Genomic DNA, 24,764 nt, shown 5'->3' with positions numbered 1-24,764 from the left:
ACTAAATTATCTTTAGTAGTGCATTCACAGAATTACTGTGAAACTCAAATGAAATTACATGCGCCTGGAGCAAAATGCTATAGTGGTCCAACCTTAAAGCTACATATGAAGGTGGTATAGCACAGAAGAAAGAATGCCATCTTGGGTTTCAGAGAATCAGCATTCAAATGCTACTCCAAATGACTTGGACAAGTCATTTTAACTCTCTGGACCTCAGTTTCTTTAACTGTAAAATGAAACAATTAGACTAGCTGGCCTCTTAGGTCCCTTTTATCTCTAGCTTTATGATTCTAAATAATGTAGGTTATTCAGGGAACAGAAAAGAAAGACAAAGTCCTTACTGTTTCTGTATGTGTGGTGTATGTTTCTGTACCAAAGACTATTAAGGATGTGCTAAATAATCTTTATCTAGCTGATACTTCATCCAAAATACACAAATGCTATACAGGCCCAGTTACATGCACATCCATAAACATAAAATGCAAGTTTAGTGTCATAGTGTGGCTACTTGCTGTTGTCCTTCATTCCTGAAGAGGACCAAAATAACATCACTCTGTTAGAGCCAAGGCACAATGTGTCCAACTGTGACTGATCAGACCAGTACGAGCTTGGATCTCTTTGCCGAAGGTCAGGCACAAATAGTCCATATGAAACTATTTTGAAAGGGGCAATAGGCTTCCCTCCTCTACCAAGATGTCAGTGTGTATCTCAGTGATCACCAAAGAAAATTACTCACTCTACATCTGAAGCATCCCTGCAGAGCATGAGCTGAAATTCCATTCCCCGTGCACACATCTCTTGATGTGGTAGACAAGAAGGTCTCCGTAATGGGATAGGTCTGGGCCTCCTATACCCCACAGAAGATTACAAAGTATATGGCTACGGGATGAATTCCAAGGTGAAGTCTGTTATGGTGGTGGATTCCTCCAACACACTACTTTGAGATTAGTATGTTTTGAAAGCTACATAATTCCTACAGAGATGTCATGTGCAACTCCTTCTATAACCCTGGAGACCATATTCATTCTAGGACCTTTGATAACATGGAGACTTCTGTGATCAACAGGTTTGTTGAGAGAAAGTATAGTTTACAGTTATTTCTGGAAGATGCTATTTTGTACAGAACTGTATTATGTAGGTGCGTGTATATATTGCCTCCTCCTATGTATAATATGAAAGCCACTCTCTTTGGATATCCAAAAACTCATGTGTAAAGTGAAGACTATATAAAGCTTATTTCAATAATAAACTGAACTGGAAAAAAAGGTGGAAGGAGCAATAGGGAAAAGTTGGATTATATTGTTGTTGATTTGCTGTTCATTAGTTTTCAGCTGAGTCTAACTCTTCATGACCCCATTTGGAGTTTTCTCCTTAAAGATACTGGAATGGTTTGCCATTTCCTTTTCCAACTCATTTTACAGATGAGGAAACAGCGGCAAACAGGGTTAAGTAACTTGCCCAGGGTCACACAGTTGTTAAGAGTCTGAGGCCAGATTTGAATTTAGGAAGGTGAGGCTTCCTGACTCCAAGTCTGTCTGTCCTCTAAATTACATACTCCATATCAAAGAATTAGCAAGCAATTAAGTGTGTGTAGTGTATGTGTGTATGTATACGTATGTATGTACGTATGCATGTATCCTTTTGAGGTAGCTTCAATGCTAGCAAGACCTGGGTTCAAATTCCACTTCTGATAAACGTTGAATGTGTGACCTATGACAAGCCACTTAATCTTTCAGTGAGTTAGGCAACCCTAGTCTAAGAATAAATTACAGAAGAACTGCTGATCTGCCTTGTTTTTTTTAAAAAAAAGCCCTACCTTCTGTAAGAATCCTTCCCCTGTCCTCCTTAACGTTTGTATCTTCTTCCTGCAGTTCATCCCGCAGAGCGCTTGTTTGTATGTAGTTATTTGAACATTATCTCCCCCATGAGAACAAGAATGGTCATTTGCCTTTCTCTGTAACCCTATTCTTAGCACAGTACCTACTACATAGTAGGTACTTAATAAATGTTTGTTGAATTGACTGGGAGGTTCTTATATGAATAAAATAAAAGATGTAGTCACTATCCTATCTGAAGGGTTTTCATGAGTGGCTTGCCTGCTTCTAATTCCTCATTTCACTTCCAGTCCACCTTCCTCTTCCTCCCAATCAATTTTACTAGTTTGTTCTTAATATTTGTATATCAGAAATTACCTACTTTGAATTCTAGCTTTACTGAGTTGTAAGAGATCTGAAAAATGATCATTTTCTGATCCCTTTCCAAAGCATGAATTACATCTTCATTCCCATGCCCTTCCTACCCATAACTCTCCTGATCTTCCCTACTATTTCAAATATCTTCTTCATATGTATGTACAATGTAAGCTTATCCTATGTTATCCTATCGTCTCCTATGTTATCCTATTGTATCCCATTGTATCCCATCCCATCCTCTCCTCTCCTCTCCTCTCCTTTCCTTCATCTCCTGTATTCACAAGGTAGACCCATACTATACTATCCTTGTCATTATGTGACTACCAACTGCATACAGTTCATGAACCTGACTCTTGGATCTGAGTTTATTAAAAAATGTTACAAAGGACAAGCCTACAAATTATCCCATCTGTTTCTCTATTGTATGTCAATTCCAGTACTGAATTTACAAATATCTCTAGTACAAAAGGTTATCCTAAACAAGGACCTTTCAGTGATTAATAAGAAATTTTTCATCTAAAAGATATTTTCCACTAATTATAGCATCTTATCTTCTATCCATTTTGAACATGGGCTCATTTACCATACTTTAGCTCAAGATAAAACTTGTCTTGCAGGTAGTGTTTATATAAGTGCACATGAACCCACATGTATATATATACACATATGGCAAGATAAGCTTTTTATTCATTTCAAGCTAACCTTTTAAGACTTTTAATGTGTGGCTATCAATGCTTTGTTTCAATTAAAGGTTTTGCCTCACTTAAATACAATTCACGCACAAGTCAGGACATCACCTTCATGATATCGTTGATTCTCTTCAAAAACAAAGGACAAACAAAAATAACAAATCAAATGCTTATAATCAAATCTTAAACAGGTTCTTGGGGTCACCCTTATAAGGGTGGTGGATGACTTCCCTTTAATGTTTTTTTGACTAGATTAAGAGCATTTGAAAGCTAATGAGATCATAGAGATCATCTAGTCCTAGTGCCATCACTTTAAGATGAGGTAGTTTGTTCATGGTCATACACAGATAATAAGCGGTCACCTAAATCTGAGGGCAGTCCATTCTCCACGATATCGTACCACTCAAGCACAATTTTTGAGTGCTTACAGTATTTGCTTTGGGAGTAATTCCACTTCCCAACATCCCTTTTGTATCCAAGTCATGCCAATGTATTTCTGTTTGTTTCTCCCTATATCAGTACTCTTTACCGTATGCATTAAATGTATTTCTAAACACTCTTTTCCCTAGTCCATCCTATCTAGAAAATTTTGTTGTCCTTCATTCATTTCCAAATCTTAGTGAACCCATTTGGGGTTTTCTTGGCAAAGATACTGAAGTGGTTTGTCGTTTCTTTCTCCAACTCATTTTACAGATAAAGAAACTGTGGTAAACATGGAATAAATGACTTGCCCAGGGTCATACAGCAAATAAGTGTCTGAAACCAGATTTGAACTCAGGAGGAGGAATTTACCATGACTCCATGACAGGACTACCTATCCACTGCACCATCTAGCTGTCTTATCTAGAAAATACATTTCCAGGGTTGGCAGTGGGGAGAAAAAATGATTGAAAGAGAATTGATTTTTCTCATTAGATTCACAACCTCTTTTTATTTTGTTTTTTAATCAAACCCACCACTCACAATCATGTGGGCCAGTGTATATTTTTGCATCTCTATTAAACTTGAACTCATATTAGGGCTCAAATCCTTTCTTTGACATGTACTGGCAAAAATAAGCATTGGTAAGTCAATAATCTCCTAGTGCTTAGCAACTCTCCAACAATATGAGCTGCAGAGTAGGTGCTAATATGCACTCATGGAAGGAGTTCCTCACTGGGAGTCCCCTATACTGACTTAATAAATCATAGATCTGACTAACAGCAACAACAAAAATTAAAAATTGTATTATGGAATAATCATTTATATCTATCTACATAGTGTTTTGTAATGTTACTATTTTTTCCCAAGACATAGGTAATACAAATATAATTATCTCCATTTTATAGATAAGGAAAACAAAGTTCAAAGTGGTAAAGTGAAATGTTACAGATCACATAGATAGCAACATAGCAGAGCCAGGATTCTAACCCAAATCTCCTAATTACAAACATAGGGCTGTTTTTAGTACCTCATACTGCCATCCCATTGGGAACAACTGAACTTTATTTGAAAAATGAGGGCAAGTCTGATTTTAAGTTGTTTGTAACTATGTTTTATACAGTCTTGTACATGCCCAGACCATTTCACTCTCAATATCCCACCCAACCTTTTGACTTGGAAGAGGAAAGGAAAAGGAATAAGTGAAGAAAATAAGCATTTATTAAATCCCTATTATGTGCCAGGCACTATGCTAAGTGATTTTACAAATATTACCTTACTTGATCCTCACAACAACCCTATGAGGTGGGTCATTATTGTTATTATTGCCCTCCATTGATTGTTCAGGAAACTGAGGCAGACAGAGGTTAAGTGACTTGGACAGGGTACTAAATATATAAGGCTGGATTTGGAATCAGATCTCCCTAAATTGAGGCCTAGAACTCTATCTAACACACCATCATGCTGCCTTAGAGAAGATATCAGCTCATGTTCCAGCCAACTCCAACATAAACTATTAAAATCATTATTCAGAATCCACTCCATTAGAGAAAGAAACTTGGATTTACCTATTTCTCATGTAGATAAGTTGTTAGCACTACAAATTATTATTCTTAGTAAGGCAAGGTTAGTGTTCATCTCAGTTTGTATCTCCCCTAGCACCCTAGCATCTACAACTGTATATATACATATATAAGTATGTGTGTGTGTATGCCCACATACACACATATACATCTAGTAGGGGTATTGCTGGGTCAAAGGATATGTACAGTTTTATAGTCTTTTGAGCATAGTTCCAAATTGTTCTCCAGAATGTTAACCAATATTTCTTAAATATGCACACATATCCATATCCATAAATAAATAAATCACGCATATATACACATACACATATAGAAATATATGTGTATGTGTATATATACATACACACACATACACACATATATATATTACTTAAGAAATATTGTTTAACATTCTGGAGAATAATTTGAAATGATGCTCAAAAAGCTATAAAACTGTGTATATCCTTTGACCCAGCAATACTCCTACTAGTTCTATATCCCAAAGTAATCAAAGGAAAAGGAAAAGTACATACACACATATGTACATAATATATTTTTATACTATACAGTATCATGGGTATCATATTGTTAACATTATTTATGGATGGGGGAGGCTGGAGAAAGGGAGGGAATTTGGCACTCAGTTTTTAAAAAAAATGAATGTTTTAGATAATTAAATGAATAGATAAGTAAATAAAAGAAATAATGCTTGAATGAATGAATAATGGATGTTATAGCATTTTATGGACAGACTTCATTAAAGGTGAGGTAACAGAATTATTGGCCATGGAGTTGGACTCTTGTTCAGAAATTTAATGCCTATATGATCTTAGGAAAGGCATACTTTATGAATGTCAATAAATAGCATGACATAGGAGGAGCTTTGGGTTGAGAATTTGAGGACTTGGGATCAAACTTCAGTTCTATTCCTTAATAACTGTGATCTTAGGGACAAGTTACTTACCTTCTCTGGGTCTAAATATCTGTTAAAATTAAGGAATGAATTTAATGTCTCCAAATCCTAATCTTATTTTTTCCTAATCATTAATACTAACAGAGAGGCATCTGGTGCCTTCAAAGTACTTTGCATCCATTATCTCATTTGAGCGCAACAGCTCAATGATGTAGTATTAAATATATTAATATTCCCATTTTACAGTTGAGAAAATAGGTTCAGAGAGGTTATATGAAATGTCCATGGTCCTATAGCTAGTGAGTATACCTAAGTCAAATGTTTAGGATTCCAACTCTAGCATTCTATTACCATACTACCTTTGAATTATTCTCCCTAATTTCCATGTGCAATTAAGTACACTGAGTAAAAAAACGTCCACTTTTTTTCTGTTCACAGAATTGAAAGGGTTAAGGATGTTTTGACTTGAGTGTTTCTGATGAGTAAGTTTACCCAAAGATGATTACTCTGGTTTAGGAGCAGTCTTTTCCACTCTTCCCCCACATTAGTAGCTTGTTTGAACTCCAGAGCAGATCTGAAGATTATTTTCACACAAACAGATCTCCTGTTGCCTTTACTAGACTGAAAGGGCTTTGTCTGAGGGTTGATTTCAACTATGTAATTTTCCATGACTCTTTGGGGTTGGTGCTGTTTTCATTAAAAATTCTATTATATTTTTTAAATCCATCAAGGAGATTGTAAGATTAATTCATATTGCCCATTTTCTGAGAAAAGGAAAGATAAAAAAGTCCCTAAAAAGCTTTCTGAACTCAAATGTTTCACACTGACAAGAAAGCCAAGTTGGACAAATAAGCCCAAACAATTTAACCATGTCAAAATATGAGATCTGGGAAAATCTGCCAGTATAGAAAAACTGACTTCTTTATGCAAACACATTCCAGCTAGTCTATTGTGTTTGGATGATGGACTTCAGAGTTGTATAAAAAGTCTTTTCAGATCTCATTGTAACCTTTTCTAAGACCATCATTCAAATCAGAGATCAAAAACAAAGATCTGTGAACCAAATCTGTTCCAGTGACATTCCAAAATTGAGGAAAGTAGCAACATCTCATTTCTGAAACAGTGGTGCTGTCCCTGGTGCTGCCCCAACCTTCAGCAACAGGAGGGATGAGATTTTCTCTCCAACCCAGTAAGCAGTTCTGACACTGGTTGTTGGGGGGGAAAGTTACAAGTAGATACTCTAATATCTCCTGTTTGCTGTCCCACTTGCAGCGAAAACTTTGAACCTCCATTCAAATTCCCAAACAAGGAGAAGGAGTACAAAAGCAGCAATCCCAACTATGTCCTCGTCCCAACAAGAGGCATCGTATATTTATCTGTAGTATCTCTACCTACCACCCACACAAATATTTCCAAAACTTAAATTTAAAAATTGCTTTTCCCCATCATTTTTTAAACGTCATCAGTCTGAATTCTCTCTCTCTCTCTCTCTCTCTCTCTCTCTCTCTCTCTCTCTCTCTCTCTCTCCTTCTCTCTTTCTCTTCCTTAGAAGGCAAGAAATGTCCCGAATAAAAGAGAAATCATAGAGAAAAATATCCCCAAAGAAATGCTATCTTTCAAAAAATATTTCAAGATACTATAACACAAAAAGTAACTATAGAAGGGTCACTAATAATAATAACATTTGTATAGCACCTACTACGTACCTGGCACTGTTTTAAGCATTTTACAGATGTTTATCTCATTTTATCCTTACAACAACATTGCAAGTCAGGTGCTATTACTGTCTCCATTTTAGAATTGAAGTAACCAAGGCAAACAGAGGTTAGATGACTTGCACAAGGTAGCACAGCTAGTAAGGTCATAATTGAACTCAGTTTTTTTCTGACTCCAAGCCCAGTGCTCTGTCCACTGTATCATCTGGCTACCTCCAAACAAAGAAAGCCCTAGAGCAAGTTACCTCTTCTTTAAAGCTCTTTACAAGAAGTACAGGCAGCACTGTGGTCAAGCAGTTGTTTGGAACCAGCAGAGAATGGGGCCAGGAAGGGGGTGGGAGAAGAGCTAGATGAGTCATGCTGGTTTTTACTGAGACATATTTACTGAAAATCTACAGTTCTACCAGTTTTATTCCAATGAAACTGTCCTCTGCTTCCCCTCCTCCTTCCCCAGTAAACACACTTCTCTGACCCCCAGAGTCCTGTGTTCAGCTTGTCTTGCATTGAAACAGTATCCTAAATACAAGCAATTTAAAGTCTCCTAAAACTAGGACTGTTTTCAGCCGCCCAGGCTGTTTTCGAGGGGAGATGCTGACAGGCCAGTTTATTGGTTATTATCAGTAAACTATTTCACAGAATCCACTGCTGTGAACAAAGCAACTAGCTCCTGAGGCTGCAAAGACCCTTCAAACAAAGCAAGGATAATGTTACATGGGTAACACTTTACACCTCCGTGGAGACGATCCTAGGAGCTCAAATGCTTTGTTAGTATTAATTAATGAAGCTTTAAAAAGTTCCCCCAGGAGACAGGTGTCATTAGACCAGCTTCTAGCAGAACCATGACTAGGTAAGGTTGTAGGTCAAGGTCATACTTCATGGTAGACAATATCTTTTGCTCTCATTTACTCTTCCACCCAAGTGCCCAGGCATGTGTACATATTATATCCTTTTCTCTCCCTTGCGATGGCCACACAGTATGTTTTCATCTGAGATTTTTCAGCACCTTTCTTCCTAGTATCATTTGAAAATGTCCACAAGAGTATTAACTGTCTCCGAAAAAACCTAGGACTGTCCTCATTTGGAACACAAGGTTGGAAGGGGAAAAAATGATGTCCTGGTTTACTCAAATGAGAAATATTCTCTGATTCTCTGCTCAAATGAGCACTCCAGAAGCCAAATCATTCTCTGTTTCCTGTTCACATGGAAAATATCAGAACTTTAAAATTCTCAAATTCTCTTTCTAAATATTCAGGGAATGAGATTTCTCCTCAAGAACTTGCCTAGAAGGAGAAACTAGATTTACTGGAAGTGAGCGATAGCTAGTTAAACAAACAAGCAGAATTATATAATGGGAAAAAAATGCTCTCTATTTACAGTTAGAAGACCAAGGTGCACATCCTATCTCATAGGATCACAGTTTTCTAAATGAAGGAGATCATAAAGGTCTGATCCAACTCCCTTGTTTTGTATATAAAGAAACTGGGACCAGTGAGATCAAGGGAATTGCCCAAAATCAGATATGTTAAGCAGAATTAGGATCCAGATTCAGATCTTCTGACTTTCTTTCCACTTTTTATTAAACTTTACAGAAATGTAAGATCTGATGTGTGATATTAGGCAAGTCATGTAAGCTCTCTAGGCCTTACTTTCCTCCTCTATAAAAGTAAGCAGTAGGACTAGATTACTTGCAAGGTCCTTTTAGTACTAAGTCTATTCATCTATGATACCAAACTTTGTATTCCTCAATATAGTATAGTTAAGCAGGCAATGTCCTGAAAGGAAACCTAGCTGTAATTCTAGTTGTATCAGCATCTTACAGTATCACCTAGGAATAAATAGCTTTAACTCTCTGTGCTTCAGTTTTTTCATCCGTAAATAAAAAATGCCAGACTTGATAATTTCTACAGTCCTTTCTAATGTCTAAATTCCATTATTTTGAAACAGGAAAAAAAAATGAAATGTCTTTCAGTAAAGTGCCTGCAAATTTTGAGGTGGCATACAGAAAGTTGGACTGTTCATCTGCTATCTTATCTAGCTATTTGAACCCTTGCTGTCAAACACCTTCTGTCCCATGCTTTGGGATTTTGAGTATTGGATCCCCAGTGTCCATGTACCTGATTACTTCCAACAACTCCTCTCCCAAGTACTATATGAACATGTCCTTCTACATTTCATTCCAGTTCCCTGATTTTTTGCAGCCCACAGAAGGAGTTTTGAGGTGGTAGATCCTGAGAAGAGGTAGAGAAGTAGAAAGATTATTCCTGGAACAGAATACTCTTCTCTGAATGGCATTGCTATTCTGAACAAGTTAACTCGTAAACAACAGATCAATAGTTACACCAAGAGAAAACTTTTACCATCAGAGATGAAATTGAGAGGGGTGTGAAAAAGCCTGAGGGAGACTTTTGGGGGCTCTTTACTCTTTTGGAAATTGTCATCATCCTGAAACTCTCTAATTTGGTTTAATGCAATAGCATAGATTACCTTCCCTCATGGGGGCTACATGCAGAGGGACAGCACAGGAAGGGAATAGGTGACATATGCTTCTGTGAACGATGGGCATTTGCTCCTGCACATTCTCAGACAGAAGAGATTGAATGGGGTAAAATCAGCCCAATGTGATCTGCATGTCCACAGCCTTCTCACTAGCACCACCACCAGTGCAGTATGACATCAGAAATAGCAGAGAACCAGCTACCCAAGCACATCAAAAGTCAGGGATGAAGATAAAAATGGAGCCAGAGGAGCTGGACTGTCTTAGGCAGGTGGCTAAATAAGGATTCTTAAATCCCCATGTACTCCTGAACAACTAAATTGTTCTCAGAACTAGTTGATGACATAGCCACTTGTGTCCTGCTCACTTTTACAGACATAAAGCTCATGGCTCTGTCTACAACTCAGGCCATTTAGTATTAACTGATCCCACTGCAGAGAAACAGCAGAGCTCAGTTCCACTGAAGCTCAGGAACTGAACACTAGAATTCTGATACTGTTACCTACTTCCTAGGTCACCCTGAGGAAATAAGTCATTTAACCATTTGGTTCCTCATTCCATCAACATAAGAAAGCAGGAAACACAACACTTACCACAATATCCAAATGACAGACAAGTAAAGGAACCAGATTTTTCTTTTCTCTTCAGTACCCAAATAACTGTGATTCTATGTGATTAAAAAGAGGACATGTATCCCTCTCTGCTTGGGATTTCTTGCTTTCTTCTCTCTGATTGTCCAAGTCTCATCCTTGCTTCAGATCCTGCTCAAGCTCCATTTCTTCCATAAAGTCTTCCTTAATTGCCCTTGCTGTCAATAATCACCGTTGGCTCTGAAATCATACTGTCTATTCCATTCTACTCATTTGGCATTTAGTATGTTTACTTATATAGATACTTAGCCTTTTATTTATATGTCCAATCTTTTAATCCAGAAAATAAATCCCTAAAAAAGTCAGGACTATATCTCATGTTAATCTGTATCCCCAACACTGAGAGCATCCTCTTTCACAGAGTAGTTGCTTAATAAACGTCACTATTGACACTGGTGATGACAAAGAAAGTAACAGAGGTGTTAAAGTGTTAGGTTGATTGACAAGGGAAAACAGACCTTGTTTAATTAGAAATATATGTATCTAATATTATCCAAGCAGAGCTAGGCAACAGAGTAGATAGAGTGCCAGGCCTAAAGTCTGGAAGACTCATCTTCCTTAAGTTCAAATCTGGCCTTAGACACTTACTAGCTGTGTGACCCTGAGCAAGTCACTCAGCCCTATTGACCTCAGTTTCCTTCTCTGTAAAAATGAGCTAGAGAAGGAAATGGCAAATCAATCCAGGTTCTTTACTGAGAAAACCCCAAATGGGGTCATGAAGAATCAGACATGACTGAAATGACCCGAACAACAAATATTATCAACACGATATAAACTCCTTGATGTTCGGGCTTATTTCATTCTTTGTATTTGCATCTCTATTTCCCAATACATAGTAAGTACTGCTGTTTGATTTATAAGTGTATAAATGACATTCACCTAAGTGCAAGGATAGAAACAAAAGAAACTTAAAACACAATACTATCCTAGAAAATCAAAGGATCATCTTCAAATCATAGATCTACAACTGGAAGTGAGTTCAGAGTCCCTTAGTCTATACCTCTCATTCTACAGATTAGGAAGCAGAGACTCAGGAAGGCCAAGGGTTATAACATCTGAGTTGGAAAAATAAGACATACGTATGAAGTAAATAATATATTTTAGGTGGTATGTGATTAAGTACCCAAATGAGATAGTAAGTGTTACAATTATTCAGAGGTGGGGAGATCAATGAGGACCAGTGATCAGAAAAGTCTGTGTTAAAGACTGGTTCTCACAGGTGTCTAGTTAACTTTAAAATTTTATTTTCCTTCATATTAAATGATACCAATTTGAGCTTCATATAGCATATTTACAGGAAGATGGAAAGAAGGCAAGAACACAAACTTTTATTGTACAGTGGGAAGATCTCTGAATTTAGAATCTAAGAAAATAGGCTTGAATCCCAGCTCAGCTACAGACTACTTAAATAGGTCATTTCCCCACCCTGGACTTTGATTTCTCCATACATATATAAAATGAAAGGGGGAGGGGCTGTTGATGAGATGAGCTCTCAAGTCCCTGTTCTAAATTTTAGAAGTCTATAATCATCTACCAGAGAGTGACGATTTCCAGAGAACCATGCAGGAGTATCATGACAATATCTGTGGGAGCAATGAAACATTTTTTTAAAAAAAGTTTCCTAGTATTGGAATGTGTTTACAATGGTAGCATTTTTCCCAAGAGACAGGATAGAAATTCTCAAAACATGGAAATGGACACAAACATATAGAGAGCAAAAATAAAACTAGAACCAAAAGTCCTCTGCTGGATATATGAAAAACTACAGCCAGCAGAGAAGGGAACATCAAGTCTGGAATACGCGTTGATTGTCCTTCCTTCAAGTTTTGATGAGGCAGGGGGCAGAGAGAGAGAGAGAGAGAGGAGAAGGAAGAGGAGATGAGGAGGGGAGGGGAGAGGAGAGGAGGAAAGAGCAGAGGAGGGGACAGGAGAGGAGAGAAGAGGAAAGGAGAGGAGAGGAGGAAACAGCAGAGGAGGGGACAGGAAAGGAGAAGAGAAGAGGGGAGGGGAGGAGAGGGGAGGGGAGGATAAATAATTGAAGAATGAAGTAGGAATGACCCAGAGCTCAGCTGAAAAAGTAAGACTAGGTTCAGCTTCAATCATCCTTTTCCTCTCCAAACTTAAGATTACACAGTATTGTTAACTAAAACAAAAATATCTCTAGATGATACTTAGCAAAATGGATCTTGAGAGACATAAAAGTCAAGAATTTCTATTCTAAGGATGTGGAGACTGAAGCAATGCTCCTGCATCTGAGTTTACACAGTTCTAAGGAAGAATGAGAACAAAGTCAAGACCAGCTAACAGTTAGGAGGCTTAGGGCTGACTTACAGTTTCTTACAGTAGCTTCCATCTAAAAGTCCAAAGCATTCAAAATCAGATTTCAGACTGTTTCCCATCTTGCCCATAACTCACTTTCCCACCTGTGGAATAGCTCTATGCAAGATGAACCCACAACTTGGATGATTCAGGAATAGACATAGATCCAAGAGGGTAGAGGAACAAAGACTTGGCCAGACATAGTTCAGGGGATGAAGTGGTCCCCACAACATGCCAATTGCACTAAACTTGACTCTAGTTAATACTGCTTTGCCTTGAACATATCCATAAATGGCATAAGAGTGACACATAGAGGGACCTGGCTAGTGAGGGATAGAAATAAACAAGAGTAAGACAAGGAAGGGTGAAATTAGCCTGCAAAATGGTATTTTTATGAAGTCATAAGTGGTAGAAGGGATGGTTAAAAAAAAAAAAATCACCTCAGAGATACCAGAGAACACTTGCACTATTCAAGGCCCCTTAGAGACTAAAAAGAAAGCAGGTTCTAACCCAGGAATAACCTCATATTCAGGCACTGCTGCATTCAACTCTTTTAAGGAGATAGCTGGAATGAAGCCAGATCTAAGGAATGCCACATTAGGATCAATATGAGGAGCTCCAAATTCCATACAGTCTATAATCAAGTTATTCTTCACATACCATTGACCTTGGAAAATTCCCCTTTCCTGAACCTATAATTGCGTTAGAAAGGTAGATAAAAAGAACTAATGAGCCAAACATATCATATCTCTTATACAATTTGGTGCTTTGACATTCTTTGTGTTTTCTGCTTAAGACTTCCAAATTTATTGCATTATCAGAATTCTGTTGAAGTCCAGTAGCCAACACAAACAGAAGGATTCTGTATAATAGGACAACTTCGGGGAAGAACCAGATGTTGAATATCTACATGACACAGCTCTTAAATGGAAAACCTGAAAGAGGGAAATCATTTAATAATTAAAGGAACCATTGGACAACTGGAAATCTGTTGGGAACTTAAGAGTTGACCCCTCACAACAATGCATCATGAGGTTTTTTATTCTCTTGTGCAGTTTCTTTAAATCACAATATTTCCCTCAGGTCTGATACTGTAATTTTATATTAGTAAGCAGAATGATTGTTCCAATGAGCCTAGCAGTCCCTTTCATACTAGAGTATTACAAATAGTGTACCATCTATGGATTGACCTTGACAGTCAGAGGTCCTATCAGAGTAGAAGGATAAAGCCGTTTCCTGGGGGGGGGGGGGGGGGGGGGGGGCAGGGGAGAGAGAGGGAAAGAGAGAGAGAAACAGAGACAGAGAGAGAGATGGTAGTTTTATGGTCAACCTCACTAATCAGCTTGGAAAACTAAATGGAGGGAGAGAAAATAAAAGGGATTCTGGAGAGAGCACATGACGTTGTTGACTTCAAACTCATCTATTTTGGTATCTAGTACAATGGAGTAAAGTGGTTTGACTATTCTTCACAACAATGAATTCTACAGTGCTCTATTTTGGGTTAAGGGAGCATGTAGACACTTGAAATTGGAAACTCATTCGTTCTACAGCCACAATACTCATGAAGAAAAGCTGGTTATGTTATACTGTAACAAACATTTCAGATAATCCTGATTTACTTCCACTAGTGTGTCCTTTAACTTGAAATCTCAGTTTTGAATCTTCGTAATCAACAATAGCAATAATGATAATGTAATTATTACAATCTAATATAAATAATAATTAATAATAATGGACTTTTATGGTACTTTGAGTTTTATCTTGGTGACTGATGAAGAGAACAGAAAATGTGTGACCAGGGCATATATTCTGCATGAACAATACTGACTCCTCACCATGGTTCCAGAATCAATAAACCACTTTCAGATGGGAGGAGACATTCCTTCTCTTTCCAACAGCTAACAGCATCAAGGCATGAAACTCACTGAAAAGCAGCAGAGGAGTCTGGGGCCCAGCAATGTCCCTGCCAGGGAGTGCAAAATCCCAGTTTGGCAACTCAGCAAGGCATGAGCAGAGTCAGAGCATTCAGACCAAAGCAGACCTTTGCACTGGGTGGGCCTCATTAACTTCAGAGAAGAGGCTTTTCATTCTCAGGCTTATCCAAGCTCCCACAACCATTACCACCAGGCATCCCAGCACTTAAGTGTTAATGCCAGGGTGGAAACAGAATTTATCCATTTCTTTTTATAAAAGCTGATCCCTGGTTACAGATATCCCTCACCCCCAATCATCCATGGAAGGCTAGATTCACAGAAACTGCAGATTCCCAGTACATTTAAACTAGCTGCTATCAGTACTACAAATCCAGGACAGGATGCCTATAGTACACCTATTTCCCTTTCCACAACAGTCTCTTCAGCTTCCCGTAATTTGCTCTCTAGCAGGCACAGAGAACAAGTGACATTTCTTTCCAGAATCGCATGCCACCTCTTGACGTAGGTACCCAGTCTCACACACACCTGCAACCCCATTCACTCCTCTCTCTCTCTCTCTCTCTCTCTCTCTCTCTCTCTCTCTCTCTCTCTCTCTCTCTCTCTCTCTCTCTCTCTCTCTCTCTCTCTCTCTCTCTCTCTCTCTCTCTCTCTCTCTCTCTCTCTCTCTCACACACACACACACACACACACACACACACAGATATACTCCCCAGAAATGATTACAACTGGGAAGACCCCACTTTCCCCTACCACAAAGAAGCGAAGAGCTGCTCCCTACCTGAGTGTGGCGCTCTCCCCTTGCCTGACCGTCACGTTGTCCATAGCTTTGGGGAAGGTGGCATCTCCGCTGCGCACTGGCACTCCTGTGGGCAGAAGGAACAGCAGCCTGAGAGACAGGACCACGAGGAACCTCCAGGGCAGCAGCAAGTACCCACCGACCCCCATCCTCGACAGCCACAACTTCCCTGAACTGGAGCAGCGGCACCACAGGCGCCCCCCAGCCAGTCACAGGAAGCGGGGCGGGGGAGAGGAAGGGGACGGAGCGAACCAGGAGCACTGTGTGTGTTTGGGGCGGGGAGGGGAGCTCCTGCAAGTCTAATAATCCTCCCCCGAATCCAGTCTCAGCTTTCCAGCATCAGAGAACCAAATTCCCGGACAACAACATCTGAAGAGGACTCCCTTGGTGTTCCTCCAGCAAGGGAGGAGCCGGCAGAAAAAAGAAAGGAGGAAGGCAGGTGCAAAGGTGTGGACACGTTTTTCAGGAGAGGATTCTTCCAATTAACAGTTCAGACATGGCACTTTGGTAAGAACTAAGCACTTTGGTACTGGAGATGGGGAAAACGGTTTCATTCAGCCACCCACAAGCAGATCAGTAATTCCTCAGATGGTATAGGGACAAAAAGAAGGATCCCGACACTTTCTATCAAGTTTTGGAGAAAAGGTCACCACCAGGAGACGAAGGGGAAAGCTGTAACAATAGTAAAGATACAAAGTATAGCTATGTATATAAAAAGCTGTGGTTGCTGCTGCAGGGGGAGCGTGATACCGAAGGCAATACACCATTCACGCAGCTTCAGCACGGCACGTCCAAACCCCAGGAATTCTGCAGCAGCTCTCTCCGTTCAACTTCCTTGAATCCAAAATGCACACACTCCAGCCGCCCGTTTACATCCAAACCCTCCAAGAGAGACGCGGAACCGGCCGAAAAGGTAGCAAGAAGGAGCGAACGCCGGGTGCACACGGAGCGTCCGCGGCGCCCCCTGTATCTCCCTGCCCAGGTTTAGGCAGGGCAAGATGCAGAAGATGCAACCGGCCGACAGGAGAGCCTCGCCGGAGCCAGACCAAACTCAGCTGCTTCCCCCAGTTTCAGCACCTCCTTTCTCGCAGGAACATCTCTGACTCGCGCACGCACAGACTTCCAGGGTTGTCATGACAGCAACTCCATCACTGACCAACACTTTCCCTCCGATACAGACACACTGAACAGCTGAGACTTAGCACATTAATCTCCAGGAAGGACGGTGAGCAGCAGAGAGCTCCCACTTTAACCCCTGCAGTGCCTACACCCGGCATGGCAGCAAAGGCTAAGACTCTAGCAGAGGTTAACCCTTGCAGACCTGGGGTCCCTAAATAGGAAAGTTACAATCCAAATGCAAATTATCCCTCAGAAATATCTTCAGATTGTTAGTGATACCTAAGAATGTCTTCATCGGTATTCTATCCTCTCGAACTAGCAAACCTTGAAGCATGTACATGTTACTTTTCAGTTGTTCAGATTATATCCGTTAGACATTCTAAAAAAGCTTTGGAGATAAAAGGTTCAGGAGGGGTTGCTTACTTTAATATGATCAGATCCCTACATCAATAGGACACACCCTTCCACAGTACAAACCCTCCATCTCGGCCTCTACTGAAAGATGGCATTTAAAACACAGATGCTAGGTATGATATATCAGACCTTCTAAGAAGTTGACAAAGTCCCCTTGATTTTTTTTTGTCTCCTTGGGAGCAATAGGGAAATCCTATTGAGTTGGAATGTACATGGGATTTTTCTTATTCTTATTCTTATTATTATCTTTCTTATTATTGATTTGGACAACAGAATTTTCCAGACTAAGGATTATTTAATTCATTTCCTTCATTTTAAAGATAAGGAAAACAAGATACAGAGAGTTGAATGAAATTGCCCATTGTCACACAGCTATTAAGTGGCAGAACCCAGGGAAAAAGTCAGGCCAGTGCAGGCCACCTTCCACTAGACAGGACTTATTTTATGTATTTTAGAAAAATGTCAACTGCAAAAGAGCTCAAATTAGGGAAAACCTAGACACCTGGTATAGCTATACTGAGGGTTCTCAGGTTTTTCTGAGTTGCAAACTCTTGCACAGTTGATTTCATTCTTAAACACTGTGTCTTTCAAAATCACAGAGCCTGGGGAAAAAAAAATGAATTTGCGTCGGTACCTGTCACTTCCTCTTTTCTGCAGTTGCTGTTTATCTTCGTACTTGCATTATGATTTTTTCCCTTCTTAACTGCTGATAAAAGGACCTGCATTCCCATCAGAGAGCCTAGCATCCTCTGCACCTAGGGAGCACAGCCCAGGAAAAGCCTGGTTGGCACATCTGTGATGCAAAGCTGCTTGGTGCTGAGGGCCTCCATGATGTAAGCTCTCAGCATTGACCTAAATCCTCCCTCCTGATCTGCAAAAGCGCTGGTAGTGTCTACTTGGGCTTTCCGCTGAACCTATTAACCTGGCTGCTAATTATCTAGGGCTGTTTTACGAGAATCCATATTACTCAGAGATCTTCCAACGCCAAATAGACTTGAATAGTATGACCAAGGTATTGTGAGTAGGGGGAGGTCAGAGGGGTAAGAGTCATAAAAATTCTTGGATCCCCTGTAAGTCAAGTTGTGAGATAGCAGAGAGTAGAAATTGTGAAGGCTACCTTCTTCATCTTAATATCTATCAATGGGTTTTAATAGTTCATCATTTGGATGAGCAGGGTGCTCTCAGAAAAACCTAGAAAGACTTACATGAGCTGATGCAAAGTAAAATGTACTGTGTACACAGTAATGGCAATATTGTAAAATGATTAGCTGTGAATGACTTAGCTATTCTGAGAAAAAACAATGATCCAAGACAACTCTGAAAGACTTATGATGAAAAATGCTATCCATCCCAGAGAAAGAACTGATGTCTGATGTGTCTGAACACAGATTAAAGAATACTTCCTTTAAACTTTATTTTTCTTGAGGGCTTTTTTTGTCTATGTTTTCTTTCCCAGCATGACTAATCTGGAAATGTTTTACATGGTTACACATGTAAAACTTATAACGATTTGTTTGCCAGAGGGTAAGGAGGGAGGAAGGGAGAGAATTTGGAACTCAACATTTAAAAATGAATGTTAAAACTTATTTTTACATGTAACTGGGAAAAAATAAAATACTAAATATTTTTAAATAGTTCATCATGTGAGCTTTTTAGTTACATCTAAGTGTCTCACTAGACTTCTTGATAATAAGCTAAATATCTGAGGAGAAGCAAAGAAACTTGCACTTGCAGTCAGCAGAACTAGATTCAAATCCCAGCTTGGGCACCTACAAACTGTGTAGCCTTTGCCAAATGGTTTAATTTATCTGAAGCTCAGTTAACTGATCTGAAAAATGGGGCTAATAATATTACATAATATCTACCTTACACAGTTGTTGTAGTATTATATTAATGTGGTCTTAATTTCATTATTTTAGATGACTAGGAAAACATTAGTTACACATCATTTTGTGGCCTAAAAGAATGAAAAGTTACCAGGAAATGATGTAGGTACTGAAGGAAATGGGAAGTTCTTTTTTTAAATTTGTTGTTATTTTGATAGGGAGAGAGGAAGGCAAGGAGAGGAGATTTATGTTAGAATTACTTTTTTAATAGGACCTTAGCAGGTGGTTGCACCATTCTTAGCCCCTGCCACACTTGTTTTCATTTCTAGATCTTGCTTGTTAGCAAATATAAGAGCATCCTGAAGAGGAAGGCTGAGATAGTGAGCAGGCTGGAGAACATGCCTTGCCACAATCAATTGGCAGATTTCATGTTGTTTAGACTGAAAGAGAAAAACACTTAGTGGGGGACATAATAGAGCTATTCAAATATTTGAAGAGTTATTATATAAGGAGGGGTAGCTAGATAGTGCAGTGGAGTAGGTCTGGAGTCAGGAAGACTCATCTTTCTGAGTTCAAATCTGCCCTCAGACACTTACTAACTGTGTGACCCTTGGCAAGTCACTTAACCCTGTTTGCCTCAGTTTCCTCATCTGTAAAAAGGGCTGGAGAAGGAAATGGCAAACCACTCCAGTATCTTTGCCAAGAAAATTCCAAAATGAGATCATGAAGAGTTGAACACAACTAAAATAACTGAACAAAATTATGTAGAGGAGAGAAAAGATTTAAAAAGTAACTGACATATAGAGGCAGCTGGTGGTAGACTGAATAGAGGCTGTGAATTTCTCCAATAAAGGCCTCATTTCTCAAACATATAGAGAATAGAGTCAAATTTATAAGAATATGAGTGATTTCCCCAGTTGACAAATGGTCAAAGGATATGAACAGATAGTTTTCAGACAAAAAAATCAAAGTTATCCATAGTCATATGAAAAAAATGCTCTAAATCACTATTAATTAGAGAAATGCAAATTTAAAAAAAACTGAGGTACAGCTTCACATCTATCAGATTGGCTAACATGACAGAAAAGGAAAATGACAAATTTTGGAGGAGATATGGGAAAACTGGGACATTAATGCATTGTTTGTGGAGTTATGAACTGATCCAACCATTCTGGAGAGCAATTTGGAACTTTGTCCATAGGGTTATAAAACTTTGACCCAGCAATATGGCTACTAGGTTTGTATCCTGAAGAGAACAAAGGAAAAAAAAAGGAAAAGGACTTATTTATACAAAAATTATTTATAGGAGCTCTTTTTGTAATGGCAAAAAATTGGAAATTGATGGGATGTCCATCAACTGGGGAATGAGTGAACAAGTTTTGGTGTTATGATTGTGATGGAGTACTACTGTGTTTTACAAAATGATGAACAGGAGGACTTCAGAGAGGCCTGAAAGGACTTACATGAAGTGATGCTGAGTGAAATGAACAGAACCAGGAGAACTTTGTACACAGTATCAACCACAGTATGAAGATTGTTTCTGGTAGACCTAGTACTTCACAGCAATGCAAGGACCTAAAACATTCCCAAAGAACTCTTGAGGCAAAATGCCATCCACATTCAGAGAAAGAACCATGGAATTGGAATGCAGAATGAAGCAGAATATTTTCTCTTGTGTTATGTTGTGTTTTGGTTTGTTTTTTTCTCATGGTATCTACCATTCATTTTGATTCTTCTATACAACATGAGTAACGCGAAAATGTGGTTCATAAGAATGTATGTATAGAACTCATGTATGATTGCATGCCATCTCGGGGAGGGAGGGAGAAAAATCTAAGATTTATGAAAGTAATTGTAGAAAACTGAAAACAAACTTATTTAAAAGAAAAGAAAGCAAAAAAAAAAAAAGGAAATGAGAAATGATGAGCAGCATACTTTAAGAAAAAACTGGGAAGAACTGTATGAGCTGATGCAAAATGAAATGAGCAGAACCAGGAAAGCATTGTGCACAGAAACTGCAATATTATCATGTTCAACTGTGAATGACTTAGCTATTCTCAGCAATACAATAATCCTAGACCATTCCAAAGCACTTAATGATGAAAAATACTATCTACCTCCAGAGAAAGAACTGCTGGAGTCTAAATGTAGAACAGAATTTTTTTTTACTTTATTTTTCCTGCTTTGGGGGTTGGGGAGTCTGTTTTCTTCTGCAACATAGTTAATATGGAAATATGTTTTGCATGACTGCACATATATAATCTATATCAAATTGCTTGGTTTCTCCAGGATGGTCATGGGGGTGGGGAAAAAGAAAGGGAGAGAGCAAATTTGGAACTCAAAATTTAGAAAAAAAGAATAAATGTTAATTATATACAAATAATTGAGAAAGAAAAAACCCATTGATACAAAAAAAGGGAAAAAAAGAATAGAAGGTTAGATCTGGAGTCAGGAAAACCTGACTTCAAATCTGACCTCAGGTAACTTACAAACATGTGAACCTGGACAAATCACTGAATTTGTATCTTCCTCAGTTTACTCTTTTATAAAATGTAGATAGTGATAGCACCTACCTACTAGAGTTGTTGTGAAGATAAAATTAATAATACTTATAAAGTTCTTTCCAAACTTTAAAGCACTTTACAAATGTTAGCTGTTATTATTCTGTAGTAAAAGCATAATAAATGCTGATGGATCAATTTAATTTGCCCTGCTTGCTCCAAAGGATAGAAGTAAAGTAATGGGTGGAAGTTGAGGAATCAGACTTAGTTTTGATGTGAGGAAAACTGTCCAATAGTTACTATGTTCCGGATGTAGAATCTTCCAGCTCAGGTAGTGGGTTCTCCCTCACTGGAGACTTTGAAGTCAAAGGTCTACTTTTCCATATAGGGGTTGATCTAGATGGCCGTGAGGCTCTATCTGGCTCCAATATGCTGTGAGCTCCATTTTGTAGATGTGGAATGTTGAGGTGACAGGAAGTAAAATGATTTAAGCAAGTCAGATAGTTTAATAATGGTGAAACTGAGCCCTGAGCTCAAGTTTCCTGACTTCCCTACTTCTACACTCTGCACACTGCCCCTGTTCTCCAAATGAGATGGGATGACCTGCACTAGCGGTCCACTTTCTATACCTTACACATCCTCCCAGTCATGTTGAGGCAAAGGCTAACATTAAGGGAAGGAATTCATTCAAAGAGCCTGGAATAATTTTGCTATGCTCCAGAGAGGAGCCCTGTGTGAATTCTCCCATGACAAGTTCTCATCTTGGCCTTTGCTCTCCTTCCCAGGTAGGTACCTCCGAACATCTGTTTCTGCATCTAGAAATGGGAATAATGAGAGCAACCAGCTTCCCTTTGTGGCTGAGCTCTGTGATTAACTCCCCAGCAAAGTACTTAGAGATCCATTTAAGGCAGAAGGTGCTATATTAATAAAGTTGGACTGTTATTGCTACATTATTACTTGTTCATGGGAAAGTGATTCTCCTTTTAGGCCTCTTTAAGGCACTCAGACTCTACCAGGCTGCCTGCTGCTGATCCAAAGATAGTAAAACCTTCTTTATCTCTGGCAGTGAAGGAAGGCATCCCAGGAGCTGCTGCCTACAGAAGAGCAGCCAGATAAAGGTGACTCAGAAGGGGAAAGTGCCGCCTGCAATTCCAGGCTGGCTTTTGTCAGGCCCAGGCATCCAACCTATACAAAATTTTACACATACAAGGGCATTATAGTTGCATTTATTTCTACAAAAAGGAAACTATAAGGAAGGCATTAGGGCAGTCATAAATGCTCAAATTATTTAGAAGGTCAAATGGATAACACTAATTTATTCTACCTAAACTTATAAAATGATTCCATCTGAGAAAGATCAAAATTAAGTAGACCTTCCTCCTTGGTCCTTCACACATCTACTTGAGCACCTTTTCCTAACATCAGTGGGTTGGTTTTATTTCCCTAGCCTATATGAATTAATGAAAAGGGATTGATCAGTAAATGCAATTTCATTATTTGTATTCTTTTAAGAAATAGTTTCCCTTCTGCCTCCTGGAAAGCAGATACCTAACAACCTCCTACCTCCAGCCTCTGGTTTTCCCCTATCCCACTTCCCCTCTCTCTTCTCTTTCCTCTTGCATACATATATACTGTACACATAAATCAACTTGTCACGGCTTGTCTCCTGGCTGACAGCTGCAATTGCTTCAGGTTATAAAAATATCTATAGGACAATACCTCTCAGGCACACAGACACACGCGCACACATGCACACACAAAGCAAAAGAAAACAATAATATTCCCTGTAATAATTCTGTGACTGCAGAGGGAGGATCGGGGGAATCCAGCATGGAGCTTGCCGTAAAGACACTGGAGTGTGACAGCAGTCAGGTAAGGAAAGGGGAGCAGACTGAGGTTTCTGGAGGCTCCTGCACTCAAAAGACAAAGCAGGGCCTGTCACAGGGGCAAAATTTCAAGTGACAGTCGAGTTTGTTGTTCTTTTTTCTCTTAACTTCTCAGCCTCAGCAAGCAGGGGTGAGAGTACAAATGGGCTTATTCTGTGCAGGCAAGATTCAGAATACTACCTTAAGAAATTTCAATCCTTCTGCTTTGCAAGGCTAAAGGCTCCCCTCTCCTGGTAGAGATTTCAAACACAGAGCCAAGGCAGGGAGAGGAGATTCCCCAGACAACTAAAGAATGAGATGATGCCTAGTTTGGTGTTAGAAGTTCTGATGGGACATCTGGAATTAAATTCAAAAGTTCTGAAGCTTAGACCTTGCTTGGAGGAGGGTGTGGTCTGTCAGGACCTTCAGAACAAACATAATGCAAATTCTCAAGAGTTAAATCAAAAGACACTGGTGGAAGGAATGCACTTAAACATTCAGGGTCTCTGGAAGAAAAACAGGTAAACTACTTGAGCAAGGGTCCTAGAACATAAGAGCAGTCAGAATAGAAACAAAGTGAGAAAAAGAATGGACAGGAATTTGAAAGGTTCAGAAAAACAAATCAAATTTTAGATCATGAAGATAATTTTCCTAAAGCATAAGGGAGACAAACAACAGATATATCAATAATAATACCTCATATTTATAAAGAGCTTATTGTATCACTTTTAGAGCTAGAAAAAGCCTCAAAGAGACCATTGAATCTAACTCTCCCACAGGCCCAGGGAAAGGAAGTAAGTTGCCCAAGGTCACAAAGCAAGTAAATGCAAGTCAGGATTCAAACCTATATCCTTTGACTCAAATTCGATCAAATTTATTGTTGTTATTTTCCCACTACATAATAGATAGCAGAAGTAGATCCAAATAAGTAGGTGACAACAAAAGGGATATTGGAATAATGGATACATAGACAGTGACAGTTTCAATCCAGCAAATATTTCCTGGATTCTTCCACATATTAGACTGTACAAAGAACTGGGGAGACAGAGACAAAAGTGAAGGAAAAAAAAAAAACTCCTGCCCTCAAGGACCTTGTATTCTGCCAATAATCTAAAATCAGAGATTTCCATTGATCTATTATGACTAATCCTTCTTCCTAAACTGGGGATTAGGGGTGAAGCTTTCATTAGGCAGTTGGTAAGAAGGGGATATGTTGAGTCCCAGGTATATAAGGCTATTTCAGAGACTAAAGATAAAATGGCATCCCTTGCTGGTATGTCTATGGAAAAGTAGGAAACTACTGAGCAGTGGATGGCAGCATTGCCCAGTGTAGCCCTCCAGGAGCTGTTCAGTTC

The 24,764-nt window shown here is 39.1% G+C and overlaps 1 protein-coding gene and 1 pseudogene across 3 annotated transcripts in view; one reads left to right on the top strand and one right to left on the bottom strand.

Annotated features, from left to right (window-relative positions):
- NTM (neurotrimin) overlaps nucleotides 1-24,764 on the bottom strand; it is a 1,288,851-nt gene that overhangs the window by 537,263 nt on the left and 726,824 nt on the right. For 2 of the 3 annotated variants that reach the window (XM_072611617.1, XM_072611615.1), the window contains exon 2: nucleotides 15,667-15,751. In XM_072611617.1, coding sequence (XP_072467718.1) covers nucleotides 15,667-15,751 — 85 coding nt within the window. Of the gene's footprint in view, nucleotides 1-15,666; nucleotides 16,264-24,764 lie in introns of those variants that run through there. The other variant, XM_072611616.1, reaches the window with a different exon arrangement.
- LOC140503207 (trafficking protein particle complex subunit 2-like protein) lies at nucleotides 694-10,463 on the top strand (annotated as a pseudogene).

The sequence above is a fragment of the Notamacropus eugenii genome, chromosome 5, assembly GCF_028372415.1.
Source record: "Notamacropus eugenii isolate mMacEug1 chromosome 5, mMacEug1.pri_v2, whole genome shotgun sequence".
Classification (NCBI taxonomy): Eukaryota; Metazoa; Chordata; class Mammalia; order Diprotodontia; family Macropodidae; genus Notamacropus; species Notamacropus eugenii.
The sequence above is the reverse complement of the archived record's forward strand: the minus strand, read 5'-3'. Positions and strand labels throughout refer to the sequence as shown.